This window comes from Bufo gargarizans, chromosome 1 (assembly GCF_014858855.1).
Source record: "Bufo gargarizans isolate SCDJY-AF-19 chromosome 1, ASM1485885v1, whole genome shotgun sequence".
In the NCBI taxonomy this organism is placed as follows: domain Eukaryota; kingdom Metazoa; phylum Chordata; class Amphibia; order Anura; family Bufonidae; genus Bufo; species Bufo gargarizans.
Window position 1 is genome coordinate 756081726 of NC_058080.1, and position 16779 is coordinate 756098504.

The 16779-nt window shown below is 42.7% G+C and overlaps 1 protein-coding gene across 1 annotated transcript in view; it reads left to right on the forward strand.

Moving 5' to 3' along the window:
• Nucleotides 1–16779, forward strand: part of TTC33 (tetratricopeptide repeat domain 33) — a 202859-nt gene that overhangs the window by 128942 nt on the left and 57138 nt on the right. The window contains exon 4 of the mRNA XM_044276705.1: nucleotides 15857–15988. Within this exon, the coding sequence (XP_044132640.1) occupies nucleotides 15857–15988 (132 nt within the window). The remainder of the gene's footprint in view (nucleotides 1–15856; nucleotides 15989–16779) is intronic.

The following is a 16779-nucleotide window of genomic DNA, read 5'->3' on the forward strand; positions in this document are numbered from 1 at the left end:
AAAGTTCATCAGTATCTGATCTGTGGGGTTCCGACACCCAGGCACCCAGCCGATCAGCTGCTTGAGAAGGCACTGATGCTGCTGTGGGTGCCGCAGTCTTCTCACAGCTTTTCCTAGGCCGGTGACGACGCGTTAATGGGTCGCGTGGTCTAGACACGGCTCGATACCAAGCGCAGCCGCTCTACAATGTACGGCTCTGTGCTTGGTAAGCTGAGAAAAGTATAAAAATCTCGGAAAACCCTTTTAAAGGGACCGCTAATCACCACAAGGACATATCCTGACACACCAAAGCCACCCCACCAACAATCAGTCTAACGATCTAGATCAAGGAAGACAAGGCCAAGGGTCTGACTTTTACATAACTCCATCTGCTTCCGAATGTCAGACACCAGCAATTACTGTGATAAAATTATTAGTGTTTATGACATTAGTTTAATGAGTGTGCAATAAACTTACCCAGGGAGGTCTCCCCGAGGCTCCGGGGCCACACTTGCCTTGACTCCTATTATAAACCCTTGTCATCAAGACACTTTATACATAAAACAGATAGAAAAATGAGTAGAATGAGGGTGATACGTGACAACGCTGCGTGCTGCGTTCATAGATCTTTTTCACATAAACCATTCTCTCTATTCTCCAGCTGGTGTCTAGTATCTGCATGTCTTCATAAAACCACTCTAGCACACGATAAAACAATTAAAAAAATGATAAAACATAGGAACTTCAGGTCATGGTGCAGAACCAACCAAGGTTTTACTGTAACTAGTGCCATGGTTTCATGAAGTCGGGTAATCTCTTCGGATAGAAAGGTCACAGCACCAAAAACAAAGTGTTCATTTTCCCTGCAGCACCTCCGCAGGAAAAATAAAGCATTACATGGTGTCTGTGGATGCGCTCAGGCCACCAGAGAAACAAATGCTTTTTTTTGTAGCTGCTCTGGTTAAAAGGTTTGTGCCAAGATTTTAACTTGCCCCCTATCCACAGAATTGTGATGGAAGTCTGTGGAAGTGATGGAAGTCTGACTCCCGATCAAGAGCACTTTTGCGCTGCTGTACGAGGTATGGGAGCGCTCTGCTCTCCAGCAATCTCATAGAGACAGAATAGATTGGTAGCATGCAAGCACGACCTGCTGTTCCATTCATATGGGAGGAACAGAGGTTCCAATCTCAGGATCAGTGGAGGTCCCAGCGGTCAGACCCCAACCAATCAGATACTTGCGGATAAGGGATAATTAAAAAAATTACCACAACCCCTTTAATAAGTGAAGGTCCTGAACAAGCTGCACCCCCTCTATTATTGGTGTTGTCTCATCAGACACAGACCCTTACAAAATGAAGCTGTCGTGGCGATCAACTGATTTCCCTAGGTCCCGCTCCAGGCAGACTGGTATTTTTGCTGAGGGTGGAGGTTGCCACCCTTGTAATGGCCACTGTAGAGAAGTGTAATATTACATTCAAAAGAATGGACATCCATGTAATACAAGGACAGCTTGAGTCCTGCAGAAGAGTTCTCCATTTTGGCTCATGGAGGGGGTGAAGAATGCAGGTTCCTGCTCTGTGATGTCCATTGATTTTAAAAGGGCATATAGACAGGAGTTATGTTTTTCATTAGACAACCCCTTTAAATCAGAGCTAGAGTATTTCTATACCAGAGCTCCCCTTTATGGAGACCTCCCCCAAATGCCCATATCTGAGGCTCCTTGGAACACACTTGGAAAAACACTGATAGTATTAATGTAATTTTGTCCTTAGAGAACGTCTTCCACTTGTGGATGCTGATGTCTTCTTACTTGAAGACCCTACTTTAGGTCCTACCACATCATTTCTGAGGAATGAAAGGAAAGACTGACTCACTGGGGCAGATTTACTATTGATTATGACTTGATTTGTGGCAAAAATAATTATGTGCATGCCATGCACCCTATTTATTAACCATTTTAGGCACTTATAGACACTTTTTGTGCCGTGTCTGGATAGAGGTTGTGGCTTAAAGTTGCCACTGTTTGCCAAAAATGCGCCAACATTTTGCACAATATTTGGAGTAAACTAAGCCAGCAAATAGGAGGTGTATCATTAGCTAGACTGTGTAATGGTGCTCTAGATTTATTATTCTTTATAACCCATTGTAAAAAATCTGGCGTGACAGTCTAATCTATATTCACGCTCTATTACTATTGGACAGTATTAGTAAATCGGCGCCATTGTGTTATGTCTAGTGCAGAGGCTTGAGTGGGAGGAGCATGACACAACAGTAAAGATAAATGTCAGATCTGACCCCTGAGGATCAGGCAGTAGTCTCCCATTGTGTTTATACCTTGAGTGGGAGGAGCATAACAGCACCAAAGATAAATGTTAGACCCCGCCCCCGAGGATCCGGCAATAGTCTCCTTTTAACTTTCATGATTCATTGATGAAGAAAACAAGTCTAGAGTCTTTATTCCATATTTGATTCATGACCTGGCAGCTCCTAATGTCCTGACACTGACAATCTTTTTATGGCGGATCATTGCGTTGCCATGCCTTCCTGTTACTATTTGCATACATTTCCCTTCTCCATTAATTACAGCTTGGTCGCTTTTCCTACATAAACAGTGTAAATGATTGGCTTGACCCAAGGATGAGAAAAGGACCTTTAAGAGCGTCTTACTTCTTACAAATTAATATGAACACCTGGAAATCGAGTGAAATTATTAGGAGCCTCTTGGAAGGCGGTAATGAGAGTTTACATCTCATCAGCCTTGCAGGAAATTTATGAATGTACCCAAGTGACCTTATTAAAACCAATGGGTAAGATTTAGAAAGCAGATTCTGACCTTTATTGCTTCACAGACTGGGGCGACTGTAAATAATAGCATCTGAAGGTTATATCACAGTGATCGCAGCCTTCATTTTTTATCCTGACTCGGTATATTACTTTTAACTGCTGTTTAGAGCTTGAGCATTTAAGTTGTACCTCCAGTGAAAAATATAAACTCCTCAATGCTGTTAGATCGTCATCTACAGAACATTTAAGAACCCTTTCAGTTCAGTGCTTTGACATTTTTTAAATTTGTCGGACGTGTTGCACATACCGAGGAGCTGCGGCCTGGTCTCAGTCACTTATTCTACAGACCTGCTAGCTGATATTGCCACGCCACTCTTCAACCCTCCCATAGGGCACACACTGCTTAAAGAGGACCAAACATTGTAAGATAACTATCAGGCTGTGTAGAGCGGCGCCCCGGGGTCTCACTGCACTTACTATTATTCGGGGCCCTGCTCCCTTCTCCCACTATGTCCCCCCGGTATTTTCGCTGATTTGGTTATACTGGGAGGAGTCCTCCCTGTTTATCCCTGGGCGTCCCTTCTCCGAGGCTGTAGCGCTGTCCAATCGAAGCGCAGAGCTCAAAGCCTGGGAGAAAAAAAACTCCCCGGCTGTGAGCTCTGCACTGCGATTGGACATCGCTAGAGCCTGGGAGAAGGAACGCAGTGAGATCCCGGGGCGCCGCTCTACACAGCCTGATAGTTATCTTACAATGTTTGAAAGGTCCTCTTTAAAACATTGCAGAGGCTGCTGTAATCACAGGATATCGTTAAAGGGGTATGCCCGCATTGTCTGATAGGTGCGAGTCCCACCTCTGGGACTCGCACCTACAAGGAGAACGGAGCGGGGAGAGTGGTGGCTGCGGCCCCTGCTCCCATTCAAGTCTATGGGGCAGACGGAAATAGCCGAACCAGCACTCGGCTATTTTCGGCGGGCCCATTGAAATGAATGGAGGTCAGCTGTGCATGCGCAGTGCGCCCTCCATTCATTTCCCCGCTCCGTTCTCAGAGCAGCAGTTGCAGAGAGAACAGAGTCTCTAGGTGTAATGGTAACGCCCCCTTTGCTCGTAGAGGCTCATTTGCATATATTTAAACATAATTTTTCTCAGTAATGTGGACACATATGAACATGGGACCAACACAGATGCCTTCAGCTGCCAAGTGCACATGTAACAGGTCAGCTGGTGTCATAGGTACAAAACTGACAGATGCCCTTTAACTCCAAAAGCAGAAATTAAGCTTTAAATGGAGACCATCCAAAACTGTTACACTCTCAAAATGCGGATCTTTCCCAAATGCGATTGCCGCCTCCGGTCCTGTGAAAAAACTGAAAGTCCGTTTTGTTGTGGACTGAAATGCTACTGTTTTGAGTTGCCTGTAAGAAGCGTTTGAACACGACGACGTTGGAAAAGAGCCAATCTCCATCTGCAGACATCTGTTTTCTGGGAGATACCTCTGCATATTACTTTCCCCTGGCACATTACCACTAAGTCTCCATTCACAGCTGGTCTCCTTAACCCCTTCATTACAGGGCAATTTTCAGTTTTTGCATTTTCATTTTTCACTCACCGCCTTCCCAAAGCCATAACTTTTTTTTTAAATTTGGTTCACATAGCCGTATGAGGGCTTGTTTTTTCAGGGATAAGTTGTACTTTGTAAAGGCACCATTTAGTATCGCATACGATGAAAATTCCAAATGGCGTGGAAAAAAAAAAACGAAACGCTATTCTGCCACAGGTTTAGTTTTCACAGCATTCGCTGTGCGGTAAAACTCTCTTGTTCTCTTCATTCTCCTGGTCAGTACAATTCCAGCAATACCACATTTATATACTTGTTCTTGTGTTTTAATCACTATATTCTGATCCCCATAGCTTTTTTATGTCCATCCATCTATGGTGCTGTGTGGGGGTCATTTTTTGTGGGTTGAGCTGTAGTTTTTCTTGATTCCATTTTGGAGTGTGTATGAATTTTTTATTACTCTTTATAGAATTTTTTTTGTGGGAGTGAAGCAACAAAAATATACTGAATTAGCTATTCCCCCCCCCCCCCCCCCATTACATCGTTAATCTTACAGGATACATATGTTTATATTTTAATAGTATAGGCATTTTGGGATGTGGCGGTGCCTATGGTCATTATATTTCTGTTTATTTTTAATATGGGAAAAGAGTGATTTAAATTTTAATATTTTTTTTATATTTCTAAAAGCATTTCTCTTTTTTTTATACCTATTTTAAGTCCCCTTAGGGGACTTTAACAGGCGATTATTAGATTGCTTGTCCCATTGGCTGCAATTAAATAACACTATGTTCCTGTGGAGCCCTGCCGCCTGCAGGACTCCATAGAAACTACTGCTGTGATAGCCTCTCATCCTTCAGAGGAACCGAGGCTAGCACAGCGAACGAACGGCTCCCCTGATCTCCACCCGGAGCTCAGCACTTCCAGGGAAGCCGCTTCAGATGCCTTGGTCTCAATTGACCATGGCATCTGAGGGGTTAAATGTCTGGGTTTGGCGTTATCGTAGACATTTCCTCCGAATGTCTGCTGTGTGAAACAGTAGAAACCTGGTGGTTATAGTGCCCACTTTTCTCCAAAGCGGGCGCCATGTTTAAAGACCAACGTACAGTAGAAACCTGGTGGTTATGGTGCCCACTTTTCTCCGAAGCGGGCGCCATGTTTAAAGACCAACGTATATAGTCATACGGCGGTAGGGAAGTGGTTAAAAAGAGGCAGTACAACGCAAGCTACGTTTAAGAGCTAGCCAGAGTCCTTTACCTTACTGATCAGGGGCACACCCCCCAAAACAGCTGTCTGCAGATGGATATTTGGCTTGGTTATTTTCCCTTGTCATATTCCAAGACTTGTCAGACTTTGACTCATAGCGAGCCACTTCCAAAAGGAGGCGCTAGCAAGACGGTTCTCTTTCCCTGGGAGATACCCCTTTGCATGTTACTTTGTCATGGAGCATTTTCATAGATTTTCCATACAGAGAGCCGGTACCTCCCCTAGGCTGATATATAGATATATGGGGTGTTTGGTAGGGTTCACGCACGGGAGAGCTGCAGCTGCTGGCCACATGGTTACCAAGGATTTTTCCTTCCCTAAAAAAAAAATCTCTCTTTGAGTTTCTATTAAGCAGGTTAAAAAAATATCCATTAACTGCGCTTGTTTGCACATCTCTACTGAGTAAGGACCGTACCAGATAGCTCCACATATCTCAGCTTCTCGACCCCTTCAGAGATTAACTCCTTAAAGTGTAACTGCCGTTCTATTTTTATTTGTGTAATGTGTAGGGGCAGTGATACCAACCATTTTTATAATATACTTTAATTACTGAAATCGTACATTTCTATTAGAAAAATAGCGCTAAAGTGGCCCATTTTGACCCTAAAAAACGCTCCTCTGTCTCCTGTTTACATAACAGTGGAGACTACACTGACTGTGTTGTGTAAACAGAAGATAGAGGGGGCGTTACCAAGGCTCAAAATGAGTCACTTTAGAGCTATTTTTCTAATAAAAATGTATAATTTCAGTAATTAAAGTATAATACAAAAATGGTTGGTATCATTGCCCCTACACATTACACAAATAAAAATAGAACGTCAGTTACACTTTAAGGACCCAGCCAGGATGAGACACATTTTAGTTTTTCCATGTCACATGTTTTTTCTAGTGCCAGTCTTACGTGGACGGTTTTTCAGGCCATCTGCACTCATGCTTGTATTTTTTTTTTTTACAGGTTTGGACATCTTCCTCTGAGCAGGTGCCATTTGGACATATACTAAAATTCCTGCATATATTCATTTATATCAGCTCCCTCATATATTTAGGATAAGAACATATGATCCACGTTACATCAACTCTAAAGCCTACGGTCACCTTTGTAGTGAATTTATTTATTGTTTTATTTCAAATGAAAATGAATCAACTTTATAAAGTTGTCACACTGTTCAGGTGTATAAGTCCTTCACCTAGCCGCTGGTGCTGCTAACGCTGGGTTCAGACCTGAGCGTTCGGGGGGGGGGGAGCGCGCGATTGTATGCGCGTTTACAATCGCGGCTCCAGAACAAGCGAACGCCCATTGTCGCGCTTTCCCGGAAGTCTATGTACGGGAACGCGTGACAAAACGCCCCAAAGAAGCTCCTGTACTTCTTGGGGTGTTGGGCGTTTTACAGCGCGATCAAACGCGCTGTAAAACACCCAGGTGAGAACCCAGCCTAAGGCTACATTCACACGTCAGTATTTTTCTATAATCCGAATTTCGGTCAGTTTTTTGCGGATCCGTTGTTCCTGAAAATGTTTCCGTATGTCATCCGTATGTCATCCGTTTTTTGCGGATCCGCAAAAAACGGAAACATGTATACATTTCAATAATCAAATAAAGTTGTTTGGATTTTTTTGAAAAAAAAATGAAAAAAAAATTTGCTATGTGTTTCCAGGAACGGATTCCGCAAAAAACGGAAGACATACGGAATGACATCCGAATGTCTTCAGTTTTTTGCGGATCCATTGACTTTGTATATTGTACCAGGATCCGAATTTTGCGGAAAAGAATAGGACATGTTTTATATTTAAACGGACATGCGGAACGGAACAACGGAAACGGACAACACACATTGTGCTGTCCGATTTTTTCCAGGACCCATTGAAAATGAATGGGTCCAGATCTGGTCCTGATCTGTTCCGCAAAAAACGGAACAGATCAGGAAAGAAAAAACGGACGTGTGAATGGACCCTAAGTCTAATATAAATCTGTCAGAGCTCTGCTCCTGTTTTTGATGGCTCTCTGCTCTCCCCCTCCCTTCTCTGAGTGGTAAAGAGAGCAGCAGGGAGGGGGAGGAGGTTGTACTCAGCAGATCACAGGAATTGCTGTTTTACTAGGTTTATATTACTAATATCAGAAAACAAAACAGAAGCGTAAAATGCATAAAAGAGACAAAAAGCCTTGCAGAAATCTGGTGACTATCTCCTTTTGTCCCCATTCCTAGAGATAATTGTAGGGGAAGAGGCTTAGCTTCCTTGGACTTTGTAGACTGAGCATTGGAGTTCCTTAAAGGGGTTATCACATATGTTGTTGTGTAGGTATAGAGCGGTATACCTTGCAAATAGGCTTCCATTGTAAGAACAATGTATGCCACGTGCTATGCTAGATTTTACTGTATGCTTCTGTATATAGGAATAGTGTAGTCTATAGGTATACCGGCCTGGAGGATGCTAGAGGACACCCTGTATACTGGGAAAAGGGACCCTGTGGATATGCCAAATGAAGTTCAGAAACGAGCCTTACAAAAAAAAAATATATATATTTTTCATAAACCCCATTAGGTCTCAACTCCTGGCACCAGCGGTGATCGGTTTCGTAGTGCGTCTCCCGTTCTGGATGACCTGTCCTGTACTGCATTACACAGACTGCCCACCGATATGAATGGACCTTGTGCAATGCCTTATTTCTCCAACGGAGGTGCTGCACACATTTATCTTCCTTTTTAATGAGATGCTTGAGGGTGGATTTTCACTTTGTCACTTTAAAGGGGATGTCTGATTGTTGGAAGAACCCCTGTTGTTAAGCTGATCACAGGGTGTCCTCCTGCTGGGACCTCTGGGGGGTCAGCTGTACTGCGTCCCCACTGGAGAAATGAAGTATTACACTGTGTCCATTGAAATACTGTATAATGCTTGGACACACTGGGTCCTCCAGAAAGGAGACACCCTTTTAATTGAATTAATTTAATTTAATAGATGATGCTCCTTAAAAGGGTCATTCCAATGTTTTGATATTTATGACATATCTTCTGGATAGTGAGGGTTCGACACAAGGCACCCCCGTTGATCAGCTGTTTTGGGCAGCCATCGGTGCCGGAAACCGTGGACAGAGCTGGCAGCAGAAATCTCCATCCACTGTGCAGTGACCGTGCCGGGTTACCATTCACTTGAATGGGAGCTGAGCTGCAGTACACTGGCATAGCCCATACACAGTGGACAGGGCCTTCTGCTGCTGGCTCCATCCACTATTTAGTCGCCACCCAGATGGAGGTCCGAAAAAGGACCTGATCGTGAAGGTGTTGGGTGATCTGATGTTGATGACCTGACTGAAAGATACATCATCAGTATCAAAAAGCTGGGATACTCCTATAAGGTGGAACCCCTTTATTTACAAAAAATTCACTAATAGGGCGTGGAAAAGGGTTTTTCGGTTATTTTGTGCCGGTACTGTTCCAAGGAAATATTCGGTGGTCTGTTGTTCACCTCTGGATGTGATATATTGTCCCTGGCTTAATTGTAAGTCCTGGCACTCCTTGACCTCAGCAATGAATTCTCCATCTGGCATTGAATCAGAAAACCTCCCCCACACGCTGCTTACTTTTTAGGATCCGTTCTGGAGCACATATTACCAATATTAATTGGTCTGTTTTAAAAATGTTCAGTCGTTTCTGAGATACAAGGGTTAAAAATCTGTCTGTTTGCAAGCGGTCGCAGTCTATTTTCTTTGAATCCTGCCATCTGACCGCTCATGTGTAGCTCTTATCGCTGATTTTCTGACTTGATAAACACTTATTTAAGCCATATTCTTATCAGTTTGATAAGAACTCCGCTATCTTAGGTGGTTTTTTTGGAGGTCATGAGATAAGAGCTACACACATGAGATGTCTGATGACGGGGTTCAAATAAAACACACTGTGACACCTTGCAAGCAGACTGATTTTTAACCCTTGTAACTTGCAAATGGCTGAACATTTTAATTGAAAAAAAAAATAAAAAAGATTTTTCAGCCCAAAATGAGTAAAATGCATTAAAAAAAATTGCCTCGAACGTGTCCATAGCCTTGAAGTCCACTATCAGGGGACTGTCCCCAGGTAGGGACCCCCTCCTCTATGCCTCATGAGACATATGAACAGGGAATGTCCATAATATATACAGAATGAGACAGTAGTGTCCAAACATTACAAATACTTGTAGAAACCCAAAGTGTAACCTCAACCCCTCCAGACAGATTGTCTGACCTGACCGCCCCTGATGCTTCCCGGGACTCTGGATTTTCTCTGGATCCTCACAAGTCTAGGTTAATTGATGGATAATGGCATGAAGGCCAGACTTGGATAGTTACAATAGTTCATCATAGGCTGATGAACTTTTCCTGTTTTCTGTTGAGCAGCTGTCATTCCTCCAGAGCTGCGGTTCCTCAGGCACAGGTTAGGAAATGGTAACCGTTGTCAAACCTTTTCAGGAGACAGTTTATGAAATTTTAAGGGCACCAAAGGGGCACACATTCATTTCAATGTCCTGTACATCCTGGGACACATCAGCAATAATAATAATTTAGGATATATAAGGCATCTCCCATCTCACTAATATTGAGACAATATCCCCCCCCCCCCCCCCCAGCATTATAAGGATATAATCACATTCTGCATTACCCGGCAGTAAGTGCACGGCCATCAGCTGGTAATGTGTGTTTGGAGGCTGCCAAGTGGCCGCCCATCGACCTGTTATAAGTGCGTATGATCTGATTTATTATTTTGTTAAGTCGTAGACTTTAGCGGGTGCCATTTGTCGTGTTATGGCGGAGATGACCGCTCTCGCCTCTCCAAATTTACAGATCTCATAATCCAGCGCGGATGTTGGTTTTATGCGGCTGTTGTTTTCTCGGCTTCTTCGCCTTCTGGTTCCAAATCACTTTTCTTTAATGCAGTTATTATTTTTTTTGTCATCAGCGTGTTCTTCGCGCTGCCCTGTGTTGTATCGTTCATCACCTGTGGCGCTTATTCCACCAGGCAGCGGGCACCAAGCACAGGACGCCGTCGTCACCTTGTGTCATGATGTAGATTGTTCTGCAGTTTAGACACATGGGTGCAAGTGGGAATGACTTCTAAACACCATTTTGGTTTTATGTTGTAATTTATTTTTTTAATCTCAAAAGGTCCAAAATTCTGTGCTTATAAATTTCATAATATATATTTACAGCAGTCGTAAAGTTTAGGGATAATGGGGTTTCGGTACATGTGGGCAGCTGCTTACAATGGTGCTGGATTAGCTTGTCTGATCTAATAGTATGGAGTCCATATAATAGCCACCACATTGAGCTCCATAATAGCATAGTATGCAATAAGCTCTAATCTCCTGCTAGCGGTAGCTGTATATATCTGTATGTAGTAATCTCCTGAGCTCCCTCTAGTGGTGGCTGTATATATCTGTATGCAGTAATCTCCTGAGCTCCCTCTAGTGGTGGCTGTATATATCTGTATGCAGTAATCTCCTGAGCTCCCTCTAGTGGTGGCTGTATATATCTGTATGTAGTAATCTCCTGAGCTCCCTCTAGTGGTGGCTGTATATATCTGTATGTAGTAATCTCCTGAGCTCCCTCTAGTGGTGGCTGTATATCTGTATGTAGTAATCTCCTGAGCTCCCTCTAGTGGTGGCTGTATATATCTGTATGCAGTAATCTCCTGAGCTCCCTCTAGTGGTGGCTGTATATATCTGTATGCAGTAATCTCCTGAGCTCCCTCTAGTGGTGGCTGTATATATCTGTATGTAGTAATCTCCTGAGCTCCCTCTAGTGGTGGCTGTATATATCTGTATGTAGTAATCTCCTGAGCTCCCTCTAGTGATGGCTGTATATATCTGTATGTAGTAATCTCCTGAGCTCCCTCTAGTGGTGGCTGTATATATCTGTATGCAGTAATCTCCTGAGCTCCCTCTAGTGGTGGCTGTATATATCTGTATGCAGTAATCTCCTGAGCTCCCTCTAGTGGTGGCTGTATATATCTGTATGTAGTAATCTCCTGAGCTCCCTCTAGTGGTGGCTGTATATATCTGTATGTAGTAATCTCCTGAGCTCCCTCTAGTGATGGCTGTATATATCTGTATGCAGTAATCTCCTGAACTCCCTCTAGTGGTGGCTGTATATAGCTGTATGCAGTAATCTCCTGAGCTCTCTCTAGCGGTGGCTGTATATATCTGTATGCAGTAATCTCCTGAGCTCCCTCTAGCGGTGGCTGTATATATCTGTATGCAGTAATCTCCTGACCTCCCTCTAGTGGTGGCTGTATATATCTGTATGTAGTAATCTCCTGAGCTCCCTCTAGTGGTGGCTGTTTATATCTGTATGTAGTAATCTCCTGAGCTCCCTCTAGTGGTGGCTGTATATATCTGTATGTAGTAATCTTTTGAGCTCCCTCTAGTGGTGGCTGTATATATCTGTATGTAGTAATCTCCTGAGCTCCCTCTAGTGGTGGCTGTATATATCTGTATGCAGTAATCTCCTGAGCTCCCTCTAGTGGTGGCTGTATATATCTGTATACAGTAATCTCCTGACCTCCCCCTAGTGGTGGCTGTATATATGTGTATGCAGTAATCTCCTGAGCTCCCTCTAGTGGTGGCAGCATATATCTGTATGCAGTAATCTCCTGAGCTCCCTCTAGTGGTGGCAGCATATATCTGTATGCAGTAATCTCCTGAGCTCCCTCTAGTGGTGGCTGTATATATCTGTATGCAGTAAGCTTCTGTGCTCCCCCTAGTGGTGGCTGTATATATCTGTATGTAGTAATCTCCTGAGCTCCCTCTAGTGGTGGCTGTATATATCTGTATGCAGTAAGCTTCTGTGCTCCCCCTAGTGGTGGCTGTATATATCTGTATGTAGTGAACTCTTGAGCTCACTCTAGAGGCAGGCAGAATTTTACTCCATGCTTTTTTTTTTTTTTTTTTTTTTTTTTTTGGAGGTGTTCTAGATGATAATTTTTTTTAATTAAATCCTAAGGTGGCCAAATTGGAGACGAGCACTTCCTTCTTGTATTTTCTGTACAGACAGTGCAGCAGGGAGCGTGGACTTTGTGGCAACAGCAGTTATTAGGCAGAAAAGCATTATAGATCTTTACAGTCCCCATGAAGTGACGAAGCTTCTCCATCAGAGCCATGGGAGTGACTGGAGAGCTGTGTCCATAGCCTTATCCGTGTGTATAATGTTGGTATTCTGCCTTATCTAGGCCTCCAGCAGTACAATAGAGCTGTTTATTACCCTCCACCATCTAATGCTAATGAGATGACTCTGCTCATTCTGTCTCAGTCTACACTGCAATGTTGAATATAGGAAATGACAGCCTATTGTGTGCTTTTAGTGTGAAAACTGGGATTCTGTATATTTTATATATAGTTAATGTTTTGTTATATAAATATTTTTATAACTTCTCCACTCAAAAAAAGTAAAACCAATTAATAAATTTTAATGTTTTGTTTAATGTTTAATTTGCATTCCCATTAAGTTTCTAGACTAAACACTGTGTTCTTTTAAGTTCTACCCATATCCACATATTTAGTGTCTGCAGTACGTTCCGTATAATGGATTCCCCCCCATCCGGCAGTGAAATAATGAGACATGTCAGCGCTTCATCCTACTTCAGCCTTATTTTTACTGTCGCTCTTAGTGAATTTTTGTTTCTTTTACGTTCTGCATTTAATTCCAACATAATTAAAAAAAAATCAAATTAAGAGGAATGTAGAAGACTCCGGATCCTGCTGTGTGTGAAGTGACGGGCGCGGAGTGGACTCAATCAATGAGACATTATGGAAACTGGATGAGCAGAGAACTTGTGTGGGAGGAAGACCCCACAACTGATCATTTCCATATGGGCAGAGACGCGACTGGATTGTAGCTGATTGCTAGCACGTTTGGGAATGTGGAACTAATGAGGACAGTAATACTTAATAATCCATATTTGGCCTCAATAAAATTGTAAAAGTGTGTTTGCTTAAAAAATACAAAATTAGGAACAGTATTTACATAGGGACAAACAAGTAGTTGAACCTGGATGCTCCTATGCGTCTAAAGTACACTGTAAAGCCTCTTTGTAACTAGACTTAGTAAAATATAATCCTATGATCTATGTGTCTCCATGGTAACAGACTACAAACAAACCCTGTGTAGTCTGATTCTGCAGCCGTACACCTTGCCGTCTAACCTCTACTTGTTTTGCTAACATCTATTCAGTGCAGTGGAAAGGAGTGTAACAGCAGGATACAGTCTGTTTGCATAGGAGCTGTAGACCCAAAACAATTGGTTTTTTTAAAAAATATATGTTTTTCTTCCCTGCCTTCCAAAAGCCAAAACTGTTATATTTCCCATGACATAACCGTATGACGTCTTGTTTTTATGGTCGAGTTGTAATTTTTAATGGCACCAGTTATTACTCCATATAAAATGTATTGGGAAAACTGTAAAATAATTAGTGGGTTGAAATAAAAAGCAAAATTGCAATTTCACTGTTGTTTTGGGTGAAATAAGTCAAATTTTATTTTAGTAGACCTGACATTCTTGGACGCGGCGATACCAATTATCTTCATAGTTTTGTTGCTTTTTATATTTGTCTGACGAATGGACGAAGAGCTTTTTAAATTTTTTTTTTTTTTTTACTGAATTTTGATGCAGATTCTGCTTCTAATTTTGAAGTGGGCCAATACAGCAGTGTGAACATACCCTAATGGTTCTTTAACATGGGAAGGATATGCCGTGGATTGGTGACTGTGGATTTGCATGCGGCAGATCTGCAGCATTTTACAGTGCCAGCAAAAGGGATTTGATTTTTAGATTTATTTTTATTTTATTTTTTAAAGCTGCACCGTACATTAACCTGCAGTGTGGATTTTAAATCTGTAGCTCTTTGCAGTAGTTCTCCACTACTGGATACAACTCTGCTAGTTTGTTACAATGTATCAGTCTGGAGTCCGGGCTGTTTAGCTCACAGAGCATTGTCTAGACTGGATACAACTGAGCTAGTTTGTTACAATGTATCAGTCTGGAGTCCGGGCTGTTTAGCTCACAGAGCATTGTCTACACTGGATACAACTCTGCTGGTTTGTTACAGTGTATCAGTCTGGAGTCCAGGATGTTTAGCTCACAGAGCATTGTCTAGACTGGATACAACTCTGCTAGTTTGTTACAATGTATCAGTCTTGAGTCCGGGCTGTTTAGCTCACAGAGCATTGTCTAGACTGGATACAACTGTGCTAGTTTGTTACAATGTATCAGTCTGGAGTCCGGACTGTTTAGCTCACAGAGCATTGTCTAGACTGGATACAACTGTGCTAGTTTGTTACAATGTATCAGTCTGGAGTCCGGGCTGTTTAGCTCACAGAGCATTGTCTAGACTGGATACAACTGTGCTAGTTTGTTACAATGTATCAGTCTGGAGTCCGGACTGTTTAGCTCACAGAGCATTGTCTAGACTGGATACAACTGTGCTAGTTTGTTACAATGTATCAGTCTGGAGTCCGGGCTGTTTAGCTCACAGAGCATTGTCTAGACTGGATACAACTGTGCTAGTTTGTTACAATGTATCAGTCTGGAGTCCGGACTGTTTAGCTCACAGAGCATTGTCTAGACTGGATACAACTGTGCTAGTTTGTTACAATGTATCAGTCTGAAGTCCGGGCTGTTCATTTATACAAAGATTGAACTCCATTTATATAAAACTGAAAATCCCCTTTAAGTGATATTTTAGGCACAGGGGAGGAAAGGGAAGTTTTCTGTTTGTTTCTGGCAGGTTCCCAGAGTTATTATCAGGCCTCTGAAGTTCTTCTCTGTGGTTTTGACATCACTGTTCAGCCTCCCTGCATTAAATCACTTGTTTGTAAGCTTCACCAAATATCATTCTGCAATCTGTTATAATTGGATGGTTCACAGCAAGCAGAGTATGTGCCCAGCACACGTGATTCGAGTAATTTACTGTTCTAGGAAATTCCCAGATGATCAGTAATGTAACTTGTGTGCCAACTGTAATGTCCCATGTCATATCTTCCACTTCCTACGCATCAGTTTATCAATGCCGCAGGGTTCTCACCTCGAAAAGATGTCACATTGTTATGATATAGGTGTTCATGCAGGAATTTCCACAGCACAAGACCACCACTAGGGGGAGCAAGCTGGAGGCCGACAGGTACAACTCCTGTTGAAGTAAGTCTGCAGTTCGCTCCCTCTAGTGGCAGTCTTGTTCTGCACAGATATGATGGACTTGTGATTACTGTGGCCCCTTTTACATCTGTTTTTTTTTTTTTTTTCTTTTCAGTCTCTTCTGTGTCTTCAGGAAATGTTTCCAGCTGTACAAGCCGCAGAAACCGCAGTCAGCAGGAACGCAAAGTTTGTGGAAGGCTGGCAGACTCTAGGACGGGCACAGCTGGGTATAGGAGAAATAGCGATGGTGAGTGAATAGATGAAGAACGAGGCGGTTACATTTATTTTATCTAAATTCACAGCGGTAATTGTTTAGATGTCATTGCTTTACATTACATCGCCTCTCTATGTTCCTCTTGTTGTGACTTTTCAATGTATTCTGCAGCCTGTGGTCCCTCATGTTCCAGAAGACGTCTTTGTTTCTCGGTGATTACCATTCAGTATATGTAGCTACATAGATCACCGAGAGCTTTGTCTGCTGTACAAGGCACTGTCTCTCCATGTTGCACTGACTTGTTTGGACTGATTAGTCTACGACTGGTCAGAACACCAGAACTGGAGTCGTGTGTCCACCATTGGAGTCGTGTGTCCACCATTAGGAAAATGGAAGGAGAAGCAGAGAGAGGCTGCAGTGCACGACACTCATCATAAACATGTATGGGGATTCATAGAGACAGTGGAGCGAGTGCACTCAACTGTTACTCCCATCCAAGTGGAGGACACTCTAATGGAGAGTGCTGTCTGCCGGAGCTGTCCAATCTGCTCCCTTTTTCTATGACTTCTGAAATATGGGAGAGGTGGGGGGGGCACAAGGCCCCTATTCATCTGATTGTGGGGGGCCTTGATATCTACTTAAAATTAGATCTTTTAAAATAATATGTTTATTAGGAAGTTTAATGCTGCCAGAGAATGAGGTTTTCCTGCAGCCCAGTCCCGGACACTTTGTCCTCTAGCCTGTTAGTTTCCCCTCTGTTTAGTAGACTCATATGGTCATGCTTCTCTAGTACAGTAAAAAAAAGAGAAAATTGAATAGAGACT